We start from the raw sequence: 14,338 nt of genomic DNA, 5'->3' as shown, positions 1-14,338 counted from the left end.
GGTCCATGACATTTTTCATGGATGTGAATTTGTAGGATCCTAGTTATAGGCAAAGTGAAAAATAAACAAAAAAATTGCAGAAAATAAGTCCTATCGGGCTCTCTTCACCTCGACAGCCCCATCTCTGATCCCAGAGGAATCCCATCTTTATTGCCAGCCCACCACCCCAGCTCTCTCCTGACTGATAACAGTGATTGTGAAATGCTAAGGAATGTTAAAGAGGCTACAAAAGCATAAAGCACAACAATAATGGGTGATTTCAACGGCCTCGTATTGATTGGGTAAATGTCACCTCAGTACCTCAAATCAGAAAAGACAATAAAAGGACCAAAAGAGTCCCACTCTGGCTAAACAGCAGAGTAACGAAGGCCATTAGAGGCAAAAAAGCATCCTTTAAAATTTGGAAGTCAAATCCTAGATACACAAACTCTGGCAGATAAAATGTAAAAGTGCAATAAGATAGGCCAAGAAGGAATTTGAGAAGCAACTTGTTTAAGATGCAAAATCTAGTAATAAGGTTTTCGGGTTTTTTTTTGAAAGTATATCAGAAACAGGAAGCCTGCCAAACCGGCAGTGGGACCACTAGACAACCAAGGTGTTAAAAGAGCACTCAAGGAAGACTAGGCCATTGCAGAGAAGCTAAATGAGTTTTTTGTACTGATCTTCACTGCAGAGGATGTGCAGGAAGATTCCCATATGAGAGCTGTTCTTTTCAGGTGACAAATGTGCAGTATTGTCCCACATTGTAGGGGGCAAATTGGTAGAAACTATAGTAAAGAACAGAATTTTCAGATACATAAGTAAATATGATTTGTTGGGAAGAGTCAATATGGCTTTTGTAAAGGGAAATCATGCATCACCAATCTATTAGAGCTCTTTGAGAGAGTCAACAAGCGTGTGGATAAGGCTGATCCAGTCGATATGGTGTACCCGGATTTTCAGAAAGCCTATGACAAGGTCCCTCATCCAAGGCTCTTAAGGAAGTTAAGTAGTCAGATAGGATAACTGATCCTCTCCCGGATCAGTAACTGGTTAAAACATAGGAAAGAAAGGGTAGAAATAAATGATCAGTTTTCACAATGGAGAGAGGTGTCTGTACTGGAACCTGTGCTGCTCAACATATTCACTGATGATCCAGAAAAGGGGTCAATTAATTAATGATCCAGAAGCGGCAAAGTCTCCAGACTATACAAAATTATTTAAAAATAGCTGAGTCCAAAGCTAGGGTTGCCAGGTGTTCCTAGAGGCATCCAGTCAGCACAGATGACTGTTGGCCACAGTAACCGGTCTCCATCACTCAGGGGTAGGAAGAGCAGCAGCTGGAGCCACATGGAGGAGGTGCTCTCTGCTCAGCTGCTGACACCTGACAGAGAGCAGTGGCTGGCTTCCAGACCAGTTTCCAAGAGGTAGGTGCCGTTGCCGGTGGGGGAGGAACTTCTCCACGCCCCCCTTCTGCCTCGACTGCCCCAGCCCTCGCCCTTTGCTACAGGGACTGATCCCTCCCTGCCCCAGCCCCTTGCTCTGGGGACCAACCCCCCGCTGTGCCCTGATTGGGCAGGTGGGCAGGCTCCACGTCAGCTCCTCCTAGGCTGGCTCTGCAGGCAGCTGGTAAGTCCTGGGAGCGCTGGGAGTGAGGGTGGAGAATAAGTGACAGGGGGGTGGGGAGAAGAGAAGTGAGCAGGGGGTAAGCTGTTGAGGCAAGAGGCAGGGCAGGAGGAGGGACAAGAATTGCGAAGTCTGTTTGGAGCAGGCACACACCCATCAAGGGAGGGAGCTAGCAGCTCCCTACCTACTTCAGCCTGTGTCAGAGTTAATTGTTTGTAATTCAGAGCCTGCAAAATTTTAACAGCTCCCTTTCTGACATTTTCCGTCCATATAGTTCTAAAACAAATTGCCTTCAGGGGCTGTTCAGCTCCTCCGTACAAGAGCATAGACTGGTCACAGCAAGCTGCCTCAGCTACAGAAGATGTCTTTTCTCATGTGTTTAATATCCCTTTAAAAAAATCATACCTTTTAGAGGGAGGCCAGAAGAAATACTAATTTTAGACTGGAGTATGCACAGGCGGCAATGAGAGCTGGTACTTACTAATAGCTCCTGTGTAGGTTGGCTGTGTGAGGTCTTTTGGCACCTTCCTGTAGATATCAAACCTGAAAGAGGAAAAGCAACAGCCATAAAACAGGTGGAATATTTCAATATACTTCATGTCCCTGCAGGGTTCAATGATGCTCAGGATTTTTCCATTCAGGTTTCCAACAACATTTTTCATTTTGCAGAAGGGCATGAAAAAAACCACAAAGCCTTTTCCTTTTGTACAGTTATGTAACTTCATTACTTTTTCGCTCTACCTTTGCAAGCTCTCTCCTCTACCTCCCTTGCCTTGCTGTCATGGGTCTCTGCACTCTAGCTAGTTAGCTAGCATTGGAGGGAAACAGGTTATGGTGGATAAATTATAGACCATTGTATAATCAATGATGTCATTAGAAAGAGTATTCTTTTCCCTTTTCAAATTTTTTGTATTCAAACTATGGGCTCATGAATGCAAGGAACCCAGTACAAACCAGGCAGGCTCTCCACACACATGCTCACCCCCAAAGCTCCCCTGTCCTCACCAACAGCACCCATTTTGGACAGGGATGGAATATCAGACAGGCTGCTAGTGTCATAGGACTGGGTAGTCATTTTGGAGGTACTGACAAGCATACCCAGGGACTAGGAGAAGAATACATACATATATTTTCATTTACGGAAATAAAGTTTTGAATCCAGATCTCTGGAGACTAAAAGTCTGCACATTAACCTACTGGGCCCAGTCTTTTTCTGTTTTTCACAGCAGGATCCACAGAACAGATTTTCTAAAAGGAACATATCCCAAGCTCCAAACCTGAATTACAGAAACAATTGTGTCTTTTAAATTAATCCTGCTGTAACAAACAAAGCTGTTCAGTCAATCAGCTCCTATGAACTAGGAAGAAAAATGCAGAAAGGCAACCTAATTAAAGATTAGGTCTGTTAAAACTGAAGACAGAAGAGCTCCTTTCACATGGGAACCTGGGTGGGTTCAGGCGGAACGGGGAGCAGTTATTTAGATCTTCCCCTAGCTGAAATCATTAAAACCAAAGAACCGTGACATGGCAGCAGAGATTCATGGAAGAAGCCTGGAAAAAACTTGCCAGGAAACTTAAGGGGCAACATTCATCCAGTTGACTTCAGTGGAGTTACACAAAGGTTGTATGTGCTACGATGAGACAAACGTAAATGACTGCCAGATAATCCACAAAGCAACTTGTAACTTGTGGGCTAGGGGGCTTGGGGGGGCTGCAAACACCTATCTCCCAGCAATAATTAAAAAAAAAAAAATGTCAAGGTATTGAGGTAAGAAACCTATACTTGGACAACAAATATTGGGAGAGAAACCAGCCAAGCATTTTGCTTCCTCCCCCAAGAAAAGAAAACTAGTTTAATATTAGACCATTATTTCTATTCAGTCATGTCTTTTAATATCAACATGGCTCAGCTTTGCTATTTTAAACTCCCATAGTTAAACTTTCACTGCCTTACGATCATGGCTATATAATTTCCAATCAACTTGTGCTCCACCATGCCCTGCTGCAATGCAAGTCTGACATCAGATTTTCCAACACTCAATAAAAATTAATTAGTCCATTAAAAAAACCCTACACCATGAAGCGTGAAATGACTGGTTCCCCTCAAAAATAGCCTTGGGGTTTTTTTGTTTGTTTGTTTTTCAATTCCCTAGTGGTGCATGAGGTTTGATGGTTCACCCTGAAGTCCTTGTTTCCAGCTGCAGCGAGATAGATACGACTTTTCCAATCCCAAACTGGACACTATAATAACCTGCATTTTCACACAGAGAAGATACAAGGCTAAGATTCATTTTTCCACCCTCTCTTTGACTTTCTAAAATTCAATAGGTAGCTTCCTTTTAAAACACTAGTTAAAGTATTTTGTTTATAGTCAACCTCAGTATTTATCTAAGGGTCTCAAAGCACTTCACAGCACCCTGTGAGGTAAGGAAGCATCATCATCCCCATTTTCCAGATGGGGGACACAGTGGTACAGAGAAGTTAAATGACTTGCACAAGGTGACACGACAAACTTGGCAGAGCCAGAAAAAGTCTCCCACGCTAGCCATTAGCTGCCATGGCCTTGCTATATTTTATCTACCCAATCTGGACTAGTTTAATCAATCTATGGACCAGCAGCACTTAACTAGCCTCCCACCTAGAGGGGATCTCTTGTTGAGCACTGAGAGCTCAGGGTGGAAGACCTTCACTCTGCTGCTGCAATCTGTGCTATGCCTATTATGGGTGAGAGGCCACCAGCTCCAAGATTACCTATCCAGCACCTTTCACTAGCACCAAATCTGCTATTTTGGGGGGGGGGAGGATTGCGAAAACAACTAGAATGCCTTTTGGGATTCTTTCATCATTTAGTTTGCCTAGAACATCAATATAACAAGCTCCTTAGTCACCACCTGGAGGCAGAATGGGTTAACAAAGACCAACACCTGCCTGCCACAGACCTACTAGAAGACTTTTCTATTGTTAAATTTTATCCGGGGTTCAAAGTTGGGGGTGATGGTTTGGGAGGGAGAGAGGGAGGAGAAACAGGAAAGTATAATAAAAAAAATAATCTTATGGTTAAGGCCCTAGGAACATCACGTATCTGGGTTCAATGCCTGACTAAGCCACAAAACAAATCACTTAATCATCCACTGTCCCAGTTACCCACCTGTGAAATCCTCCCTGGCGTGCTAGGAGGCTAAACTCATTAGTGTCTATGAGATGCTCAGATACTGCACCAATGAGGCCACATACATACACAGCGGGAACCGCCCCCCCTTGCCAGCTTTTGCTCATATGTGATGTAACTAACAGCACATGCTGTGCTGCATGCTTATAGAACTATACATTTTTATTACTCTAATCACTGCCACCCCCTAAACACATTACTAATGCTCCTGAACTAAACAGCCCATTTATGGGTCTGCAGCCACCCTGAGAACGTCTGGAAAGTGCTGTTTACATTCTTTCCACATGCACCAAAGCAACAGCAGCAGCAGATGATAAAGTGACCCAGAACAGCTGATGACATCATGGTCTCACAGGAGGAGGAAATAGCTGAACTTCCTGCTCACGACCCATTAAACGCTCAACACTGGCGTCGTCTCACTGAAATCACAATAACGGATTGCCAAGGCGAGAAAGTCAACGGAGTGAGAGGTGCAGCAAGGGCTTTGGAGTGTTACTGAACAACTGGAAAATAGGAAATAGTTCTATGCTGAATGTAGTAAAACCACCGCCATGTGTACACTATAAAAGGAAGCGTGTTTTTAGAGTGAGAAATGTTCACTAGTTTTAAAGTTATGACCCATCGCAGGATAAAAATAAATGCAGAATATATAGGTATTTGAATACGCGAAAAGCTGCTTTCAAAAAAGCACCCTCTCCCATTTTAGTCACCTAAATGGCACCCACCTCCTAAAGGCCTCTTTACAGTCCCCTTCCCCTCCAAAACCAAATATTTTTAGATTTATTTATTCAGGAAATCTCTAAAGAGGGACAGAGTCAAAGTTGGTGGGAAAAACCACCAACATAAACTGATCTGTGACCTGTCATGTGCATTTATCTATTTGCTGGCTGTAATCACCTACTGAAAAAGAAATCTAGTCTCTCCATTTTCTAAGCTGCTTGAGTTGCATTCCCCATCCTCTCCCATTTAATAAAATCATAACTAGAGACAGAACTGAGCCAAAACTCTGGATCTTAATATCCCTCAACTCTGCGAGCCTTTGGAGCCAGATCCAGACTTCAGAGCCCAAGCCTCTCTGATCACAACACTTTGTACCTCTATAGTACCTGTCACGTGAGAATTTCAAAGCACTTTACAAACATTTAATACCCAAGCACAGCACAACAGACAAAGTGCACCAAGAAAATCAAGCCCTAGCCTGAGGAGCTCACAGTCTGAAGACACATGATGTCTACACAGCATTTTGGAGCTCAAGGAAGCAAGCCTCAGAGCCCAGGCCAACAGACTCAGCCTAGTAGGTCTCATGCTAGAGCTCTAAAAATAGCTCTGTAGACAGTGCTTTGACATTTCAGTTCAGGCTGGAGCTTGGGCTTTGAAAGCTGGGGAGAGGGACAGGCTTCAGAGCCCGAGCTCCAGCCCAAGCTGCAACTTCAAAGCAAAGTCTAAACAGCTATTTTTAGAGCTCTAGCATGAGCCCTGCTACCCTGAGTCTGTTGACCCAGGCTGGGAGGCTCACTCCCATGGACTCCAAAATACTGTACAGACATACCCATATGCAAAGTGCAGTACAGAGCAAAGTGAATGGATTGCATCTGATAAGAGGAATGCTTTGTGGAACTGGCAAGCTTTTAGAAGGGGAGAGGAAAGGGTCCCATAACAAACCATGGAGGAAGGACACAAAAAGAGTGGTGAGAGGCACTTGGATTGTAGGCAGGAAGGAGAATTTAAGGAGGTAGTACAAGCTTCAAACTTCACATGGGGCAAACGCCGATATGTAGCCTGAGTAGCAGAAAAGGTAGGTGAACTAGGCAACTACATTTAGGGGTTGGAGCAGGATGCTGCAACGGTCAAGGCAGAAAGCAGCACTGGCAGCAGGGACCACGAGAGGGACGGATCTGGAGAGAAAACACACCACAGTTCGCTAGCAGAACTCAAGACCACACAGAAGTCATTGAGGCCAAGAGCCTAGCAGGACTGGGGTGGGGATGAGGGGAAAAAAAGGAGATTGGAGATGTATAAGTAAGTCTAACTTATCTGTGCAAGTGCTCACAAATTTGTAAGACATTATGCTCTAGATCATAAAGGTTTGTAAGCCAACCACTAAGTATAAATAATTAATAATTATTCCCATAGCACCTACGGTCCCATTGTACTAGGCTTACAATCTACATCTGGCAACAATCCTGGATGGAGGCCTCCTCTAGAGGAAAAGTTGCAATACTTGGCATTGTCCTTAGTAGCAAGCAAGTCTATTATGGGGGATCCCCAATAACAGAATACTGGTCCTGTGATGGATCTGTGCAAGGACCATTTACAATTGGTCACAGATTGCCTGCTCAGGAAGTCCATTAGGCCAGTGGCTCTCAACCTTTCCAGACTACTCCACTCCTTTCAGAAGTCTGATTTGTCTTCCATACCCCCACGTTTCACCTCACTTAAAACTACTTGCTTACAAAATCAGACATAAAAATATAAAAGTGTCACAGCACACTATTATGGGAAAATTGCTTACTTTCTTATTTTTACCATATAATTATAAAATAAATCAACTGGAATATAAATATCGTACTTACATTTCAGTGTACTGTATATAGAGTAGTATAAACAAGTCATTGTCTGTATGAAATTTTAGTTTGTACTGACTTCGCTAGTGCGTTTTATGTAGCCTGTTGTAAAATTAAGCAAATATCTAGATGAGCTGATGCACACCCTGGAAGACCTTTGCATACCCTTAGGCGTACTACTATCCCTGATTGAGAACCACTGCACTAGGCTATCGCTGACTCCTAGGAGGTGCAGGGATTTTGGGGTTGCCGCACTCACACTTCTTTGATGGTGGAAACCATACCACAGGGATGTCAGCTACCAGCCCTCAGGTCACTCTCAGAAGACAGGCATCCCTGCTCGATGCCAGAGGGAAGGCATAATCCAGCAGCAGTGAAGAAAATATGACTCTTTGAACACTGGTGTTGTTGAATAATGTTTCAGCTCCAGTTCCCGGCACCTCTCTGGTACAGACTATGTCTCTGCAGGGGATCTCAATAATTCTGTGAGGGCATATCACTGACCCATAATTGGCATGGTCTGCATCTAAGTCTGTAATAGTTCACTGTGCATCATTCCTGCCCTAACGGCAGACTTCAACGCCTTGTCTTTGGAGCGAAGCTTCTCCTCTCTTTACAGGATGACATCTCCCTATGCCTGAATCCATGCTTGGGCTCTGCTCAGCTCTCTTTCAGTCTTACCTTTGTCAGCTCTAATAACAACATTGTTGGCATCAGGAGTGCTGGCCCTGAAACCAGCACTGCCATGAAGGCAACTCACGCTGGGGCAGTCAGTGCAGTTGGTGCCAGTTCTGACTGCATCTTCTTTCCTGCCTTCCTTTCGCTGAACCCTAAGGCAATGTGTGTGCTCAAGAGAGCAGTCACTGAAAAAGACCCTTTCAGTCATTCTTTCAAGGCAGCCACCTTCTCTGAGTCTGAAGTGACAAGTATCGAATGTTTGAGTAGACGTAGCTTTAATCACATGTCCCTAGATGCATGAGCTCTCAAAAGAGAAGGATTTACACACTGAGCACCTATCTGGGATGTGACTCTCCTACAGAGAGAACGGACATCAACTGTGCCCATCAACCAGAAGGCGAGTCCATTGCAGGCTGTGCAGGATTCAAACTCAGATGATTTGGAGTCTGCCACATTAGTTGGCATGAAGCACTTTACCCCACTGTACAGAGAACTGTACGGGGCTTTTTGGGGTGGGAGGAGTGTATATTACTGACCTGACACTTGCACAGCAGCTGCCAATCCAAAGGATCCCAAAGCATTTTAAATAAATTCAAAGGCCACACCATCGATATGTGGCACGTAAACACCTCAGTGGTACACCTTACAGCTTTTGTAAGAGTGACATGAAATTCTGCAATAACACCCCTTTAAGATATAGTGATCTTCGTACACAAAAAAAGAAGTGCACACCTAAGAGAGTAAGAAGTGTCAAGAAAGGAAAAGAAATCAAGCTGCCTGGTGGGTAAGTATTAGCAGCACTGCAGCAAAGGGGACTCTTGGCATCTGGAGGAATTTATTTGACAGGAATCAAGATGTTCTCCTCCCTACATCTAGAAGAGTATCTTTGAGTAAAGCTTCACTATTTTAAAACCAGTGCAAGTGAGTCACGGAGCTTGAGTCTGTTGATTTGGGGTTGTGCTTTTGCACTAAAAACACCTGTGCAGACTTTGTGCTTGTGATCTGAACCCCATCCCTACCGCAGGCTTCAGAGTGAATGCTGTAGCCCAAGGTCAAATGTCTACACAGCTGTTTTTAGCACCGTAGCGTGAGCCCTGCAAGCCTGAGTGTGTAGACCCGGGGGTTCTAAGACTTGCAGCCACATGTTTAAAAACTCAGGGTAGACATACCCTCACTACCTAGTATAAAAGAGCTGTTCCTGTCAACGCATGCAGGAACAGTGAGGTTTGCAGATCCCCTCATTGGACCTGGAGGAGCACTATGGGCCCCACCATAAAGGAATGCACATGGGGAGAACAGAATAGCAGCCTCCAGACCAGAAAGGGCAAGCGATGCTAAGCATGCCACCCAACCCAGCATTTCAGAGTAATTAAGTGACTCTCGGGGTCGGTCTGTTTCCACGCACTAGTGAATCATTCTGGTGAGTCACTACAGAGAGACATCAAATTCCTTAACCACCTACTCTCAGCAAGACCACAGACAAAACTGAGGTTGGGGGAGGAGGAAGATGTACAAACACATCTATGCTTGTTTACTGAATTTTGGGGGGTGGAAGAGATGTTCTACTTTTTGTTTATAGGGCTGCATTTTATATCTCACAAAATTATCTCAGTAGCCAAGCGAAACCGCAACACACACAACCCAGTTGCAGAATAGAATTCACACACCAGCAAATACCATCAAAGACATAAATGATGAGATTTGCAAAGAGATGATTCCCTTCCCCCACCATGCCACCACATTTCATATGATTCAGATTTGACTTTAATGCTTACAGTGGGCTGAGCTGTTTCTTTTCCCCACTATAAGTGAAGTGTATTTTTCCAAAGCAGAATTGTATGTTAAAGATCAGCTTCCTCTTCCCCATCCACCTGCTTTTTGATAGACACTGGGCCCAGAGTGGCTGGTCTTGAATTAGCACAACATGTACTGAGAAAGGAAGATAACTAGGAAATGTGGTCAGGGCAAAGTATTGTTCTTCCCCTATTCCCCATGCTAAGAGTGGTTGTCCATTTCATTGGGACAAATTATGTATCTGATGTCACTGAAATTAAAAAAAAATTGATTACACTGGGGCTGATGTATCTATGGTCGATCAGTGAAATTGTCATAAACCAAGCCACCTGAATTCCATGCCTATAAGAACATAAGAATATGGATGGTGAAAGAACCATGGAGTCGCCACCTTCTGCAGTAACAAGCTCCTGGCGATAGTATTACTTTTCAGTAAGTACCATTACTTCTCATCCAGAAATGAATCCATCCTCGATTTAGAAGAACAGGCTCAGGTCAAGTTTAGCCTGAAATATAGGCTGCATTAAGACAAGCTTTTTACAAAACTTCACACCATGAAAAATGTTTATTTTATTCTTCTTTTACAGAAAGTTTAAACAACATACAGTCCCCCACAACAACTGCAACCCAAGCACCATACCACCATGCTAGTGCTGGAGTACCTGAAAGTAAAACGGACTAGTCTCTTTTAATTGGGTGAAATGAAGGGAATGCAAATGCACAGTCGAATAATAGATTTGTGAAGTCTTTCCATTTTAATAAACAAAGGTGATATTTGTAAGGATTTTTAAGTCAGAGTGTCCCTGTTAATTAGTTAAATATTAATAATCCCTAGACATCACCTAATGTGTGTGTTAACGATCCTCTGGGTGAAAATGATCAGACAATTTTGGGCACGAGTTTGGGCATAGGACAGAGAAAAAAGTACGACTGTATGCAGCAGCTATATTCATAGTTAAGCAGGTCACTAATTCCTAGTGTCTCTTGTCACTCTCAAAGCCCACACTAGCACAGAGTGAAAAATAACAATTTAGAATAATCAGTAACCTTGGGATCAGTCTATAAACACGAAAAAGGTGACATTTGCTGAATCAATCTGTGAATTTCTTTAGCAATTAACTCTTAACTTTCTAGTATCACAGATTTTACAGTCAAAATCTGCTTTCAAATAATATTTGAGCTAAACATTTTGTTGACCAAGACGGGCTGGAAACTGAAGTAGAGTTCAAAAACAGGATTTTATTGAATTAAGATATGAAAATGGATAATACAAGCATTACAATATTCCCCAGGTTAGGATATTTCAGTATCAAATTCAGACTGCCCCTACATTTTCATTAGCCTGCACACTGTTGTACTGACAGTGCAGAACAACACTGTAGGTGTTTGTATTCCGCCATGCATGCTGTGTTCTTGAGGCCTGGTGCTGGCAGAGAGCTACCCACTCATCCCAGGTAGCGAGCTATGTCCCTTCCATCACAATCCCTGGTTTTGCAATATAGATTTAATTTAAATAACTAGTGTTTGGTAAAGATTGATTTCACGTGACACACTGAGATAGATGAAAAAAAATCTACTGGTAACAGTTGGCAGGCGCTATAGAGCCTACAGGGATCCAGCTTCACTGGCCCCGTGACAACATCACTGGCCCCATCTGCAGCCCTGGTCACTGGCTCAGCAGCTGGGAGCTCCGTGGCCATCCCCAGGAAAGGGCCATTTCAGCAGTGGAGTAGCCTCCCATGCAGCAGGAGGCGCATCCTTCTTCTCACAGTCCCGGCCAGGGGTCTCTGCTCTGCCAAGCCAGGAACCTCACCTTGCACCTGCAGGAATCAGGTGTCACAGACCCTGTGGCCGTGCAGGGAGCCCCCTGCAGCACCACTGTGAAAGTTTATTTAAAGATAAAAATCAGAAAAAAAACTATAATTAACCATCAAATTTACAAAAAATAAATTAATTCCGCCAGCTCAATATATATAAGGCCTCTAGAGGAATAAACAGAAAAATAGGATAAAACCTGGCAAGGAAAAAAACTGTGAAACTTAATACTTTGTTCCTGAACCAAAAACTTTTTGGGGCAGTTCATTCTCAGTCCTCTTGCATCCTCCCTGGGTAGAATAAACTATACTGAGTCAAGGATAGGCTCCTGCTCAGGGAGAGGGGATGTTAGTGATCAACAAGGTAGTGGTGGTGGTGGTGAGAGGGACGACAGCTGCAACATACACAGAATAAGGTTTTTTAAATAAAAAGAGACACGACTCTATGCTAGTCATGCTGAGCCTGCTTCCTGGACAGAAGTGCTCAAACATCACCCGGGAGTCACGCAGCTCACTGTAGTGAAGTGTGTAATGAGGGTGGTGGAAAACCCACTTCACAGTGACACATCTGCACTCAAGAGGGAAGCTGAAGAGTCATCGAGCCCACACACTGCAAGGGCACTACAGTCTGTCATGACAGAACTCAGAACTCTCTAGGGCTGGTTATTGGTATTTCCTAATGGGAGGCCCCTGGGGCTCCCCCACATCACAGAACCACAAAGTATTGTCTGCATAGGATTATTTCACCTTTACGCAGTGGGACGGGGAACAAGAGCAAGTAGAGCACTGCATTTTCTGAATTCATTCACAAACGTTCTCATATCACCGGACCATTTATACACCGAGAAAGCAAGCTCCAAAACCTGGCATTCTTGCTGTCACTGAATGTTTAGGCCACACTATCCAGGATAAAAAAAAACACCACTCAAAACTAGGTTAGTAAACCGGCTTTAAAAAGTTTCATCCAAGTGCAATTTTGTTGCCAGCATGGAGGGGGGCACAATTTGGTAAAAGCCATTTTCAGAACCTGGTTGCTCTTAGGTTCTTACCTCTGGATGGAACTGTGCTATTCACAACTTTGTTCGGAAAGAGCTGGCACAGCTCTGCTCCTGTGTAGGTTCATAACATTGCAAAAGAGAAAGTTTCAATGAACTCAACATACATGAAGTAGATTTTGTTAAACAAAGCCTACGCAGGACACAATCAGCTTGAAATCTTGTCAATTAAAAAAAAAAGTATGATTACAAATAGTTTCAGGTGAAACAAGTATTTGCCCTCGGATTCCCTGGTCCTTTTTTGTCGCCTTACAGACATTTGGGGAAACGGTCAGACAGAGACACACACAAATGCAACTCTGTAGCTGTGTGAAAGAGCCACACCAACAGGGGATATTATTATAAAAAGGAGAAATGCAATAAACCTGACAAAACATAATCACAGGGCTGGAAGGGACCTCAGGAGGTCATCTAGTCTAACTCAAAGCAGGACCAATCCCCAGGCAGATTTTCACTCCAGACCTCTAAATGGCCCCCTCAAGGATTTAGCTCACAACCCTGGGTTTAGCAGGCCAATGCTCAAACCACTGAGCTATCCCTCCTCCCCACTTTATCAATCACTTTATCAATTGCATAATGTAAAATTTAATATAAAAATATTTCAATCTACTTTAGTTCTAGTAACTTTAGTTCTTCTTTCACCTATTAATATTACATTTTGAGACAGAAATGTGTTTTTTAAATAGTCACGTGTTCCTTTTACCTAAACTGGCAGTTTCCTTTTTGCTTACAAATCAGACAGTTTTTCTCCCTTTAGAAGCACTCAAGGGCATTTGGACTGGATTTTTGACAGATCTTCATACCAAAAAAGAAGATTCAGATCTATGGAACCAAAGAATCCAGATTCATTGAACCAAAGAAAGATGAAATGGTATACAGTACAACTGCACTAGCAGTAGTCTCTTGAATAGAACTGGGTAGTGCATCCATCTCAAATACTGTTTTTCCCTATTGCCCCCTCACCCGGTCAAATCTTTCCTGCAAACCAGAGAAGATGTGTGTGCATGTTTATGTATTCATGTCCATCCCTGACAGTCAGATTAAGAGAGAAACCTCCAACACCAAGAGCCTCGCTGCAAACCAAAAAGAGCTGAACCAAACAGTATTTTTCCACAGACCTCTTATATCAAGAATCCAGCAAGGCTTGAGTATAATGTTTCCTTTTTAGAAAACGTCTGAATGTTAAAAATCCATCTAGGCATATGCCACTGCCTGGCTGACGTGACAGGGAGCATGCTCATTTCTTACAGGGAGCTCACTCATTAAAACATACTGGTCAGTCTTCTTTTGGCCACATAAATACCCCCATACCAGAAACCTACTGACCGCTATACTTACCTACATGCCTCCAGCTTCCATCCAGGACACATCACACAATCCATTGTCTACAGTCAAGCTCTAAGATACAACCACATTTGCGCCAATCCCTCAGACAGACAAACACCTACAAGATCTCTATCAAGCATTCTTAAAACTACAATACCCACCTGCTGAAGTGAAAAAACAGATTGACAGAGCCAGAAGAGTACCCAGAAGTCACCTACTACAGGACAGGCCCAACAAAGAAAGTAACAGAATGCCATTAGCCTTCACCTTCAGCCCCCAACTAAAACCTCTCCAGTGCATCATCAAATATCTACAACCTATCCTGAAAGATGT

The 14,338-nt window shown here is 43.4% G+C and overlaps 1 protein-coding gene across 4 annotated transcripts in view; it reads right to left on the bottom strand.

Moving 5' to 3' along the window:
• Positions 1 to 14,338, bottom strand: part of ERGIC1 (endoplasmic reticulum-golgi intermediate compartment 1) — a 99,203-nt gene that overhangs the window by 64,986 nt on the left and 19,879 nt on the right. For 3 of the 4 annotated variants that reach the window (XM_075068105.1, XM_075068108.1, XM_075068107.1), the window contains exons 1-2: positions 2,588 to 2,701; positions 2,087 to 2,148 (exon numbers count right to left, since the gene is read on the bottom strand). In XM_075068105.1, the coding sequence (XP_074924206.1) occupies positions 2,087 to 2,148; positions 2,588 to 2,664 (139 nt within the window). In that variant the 5' untranslated portion in view covers positions 2,665 to 2,701. Of the gene's footprint in view, positions 1 to 2,086; positions 2,149 to 2,587; positions 2,702 to 14,338 lie in introns of those variants that run through there. The other variant, XM_075068106.1, reaches the window with a different exon arrangement.

This window comes from Chelonoidis abingdonii, chromosome 7 (assembly GCF_003597395.2).
Source record: "Chelonoidis abingdonii isolate Lonesome George chromosome 7, CheloAbing_2.0, whole genome shotgun sequence".
NCBI classification, from domain to species: Eukaryota; Metazoa; Chordata; order Testudines; family Testudinidae; genus Chelonoidis; species Chelonoidis abingdonii.
Note: the sequence above shows the minus strand (reverse complement) of the source record. Positions and strands in the feature narration are given on the sequence as shown.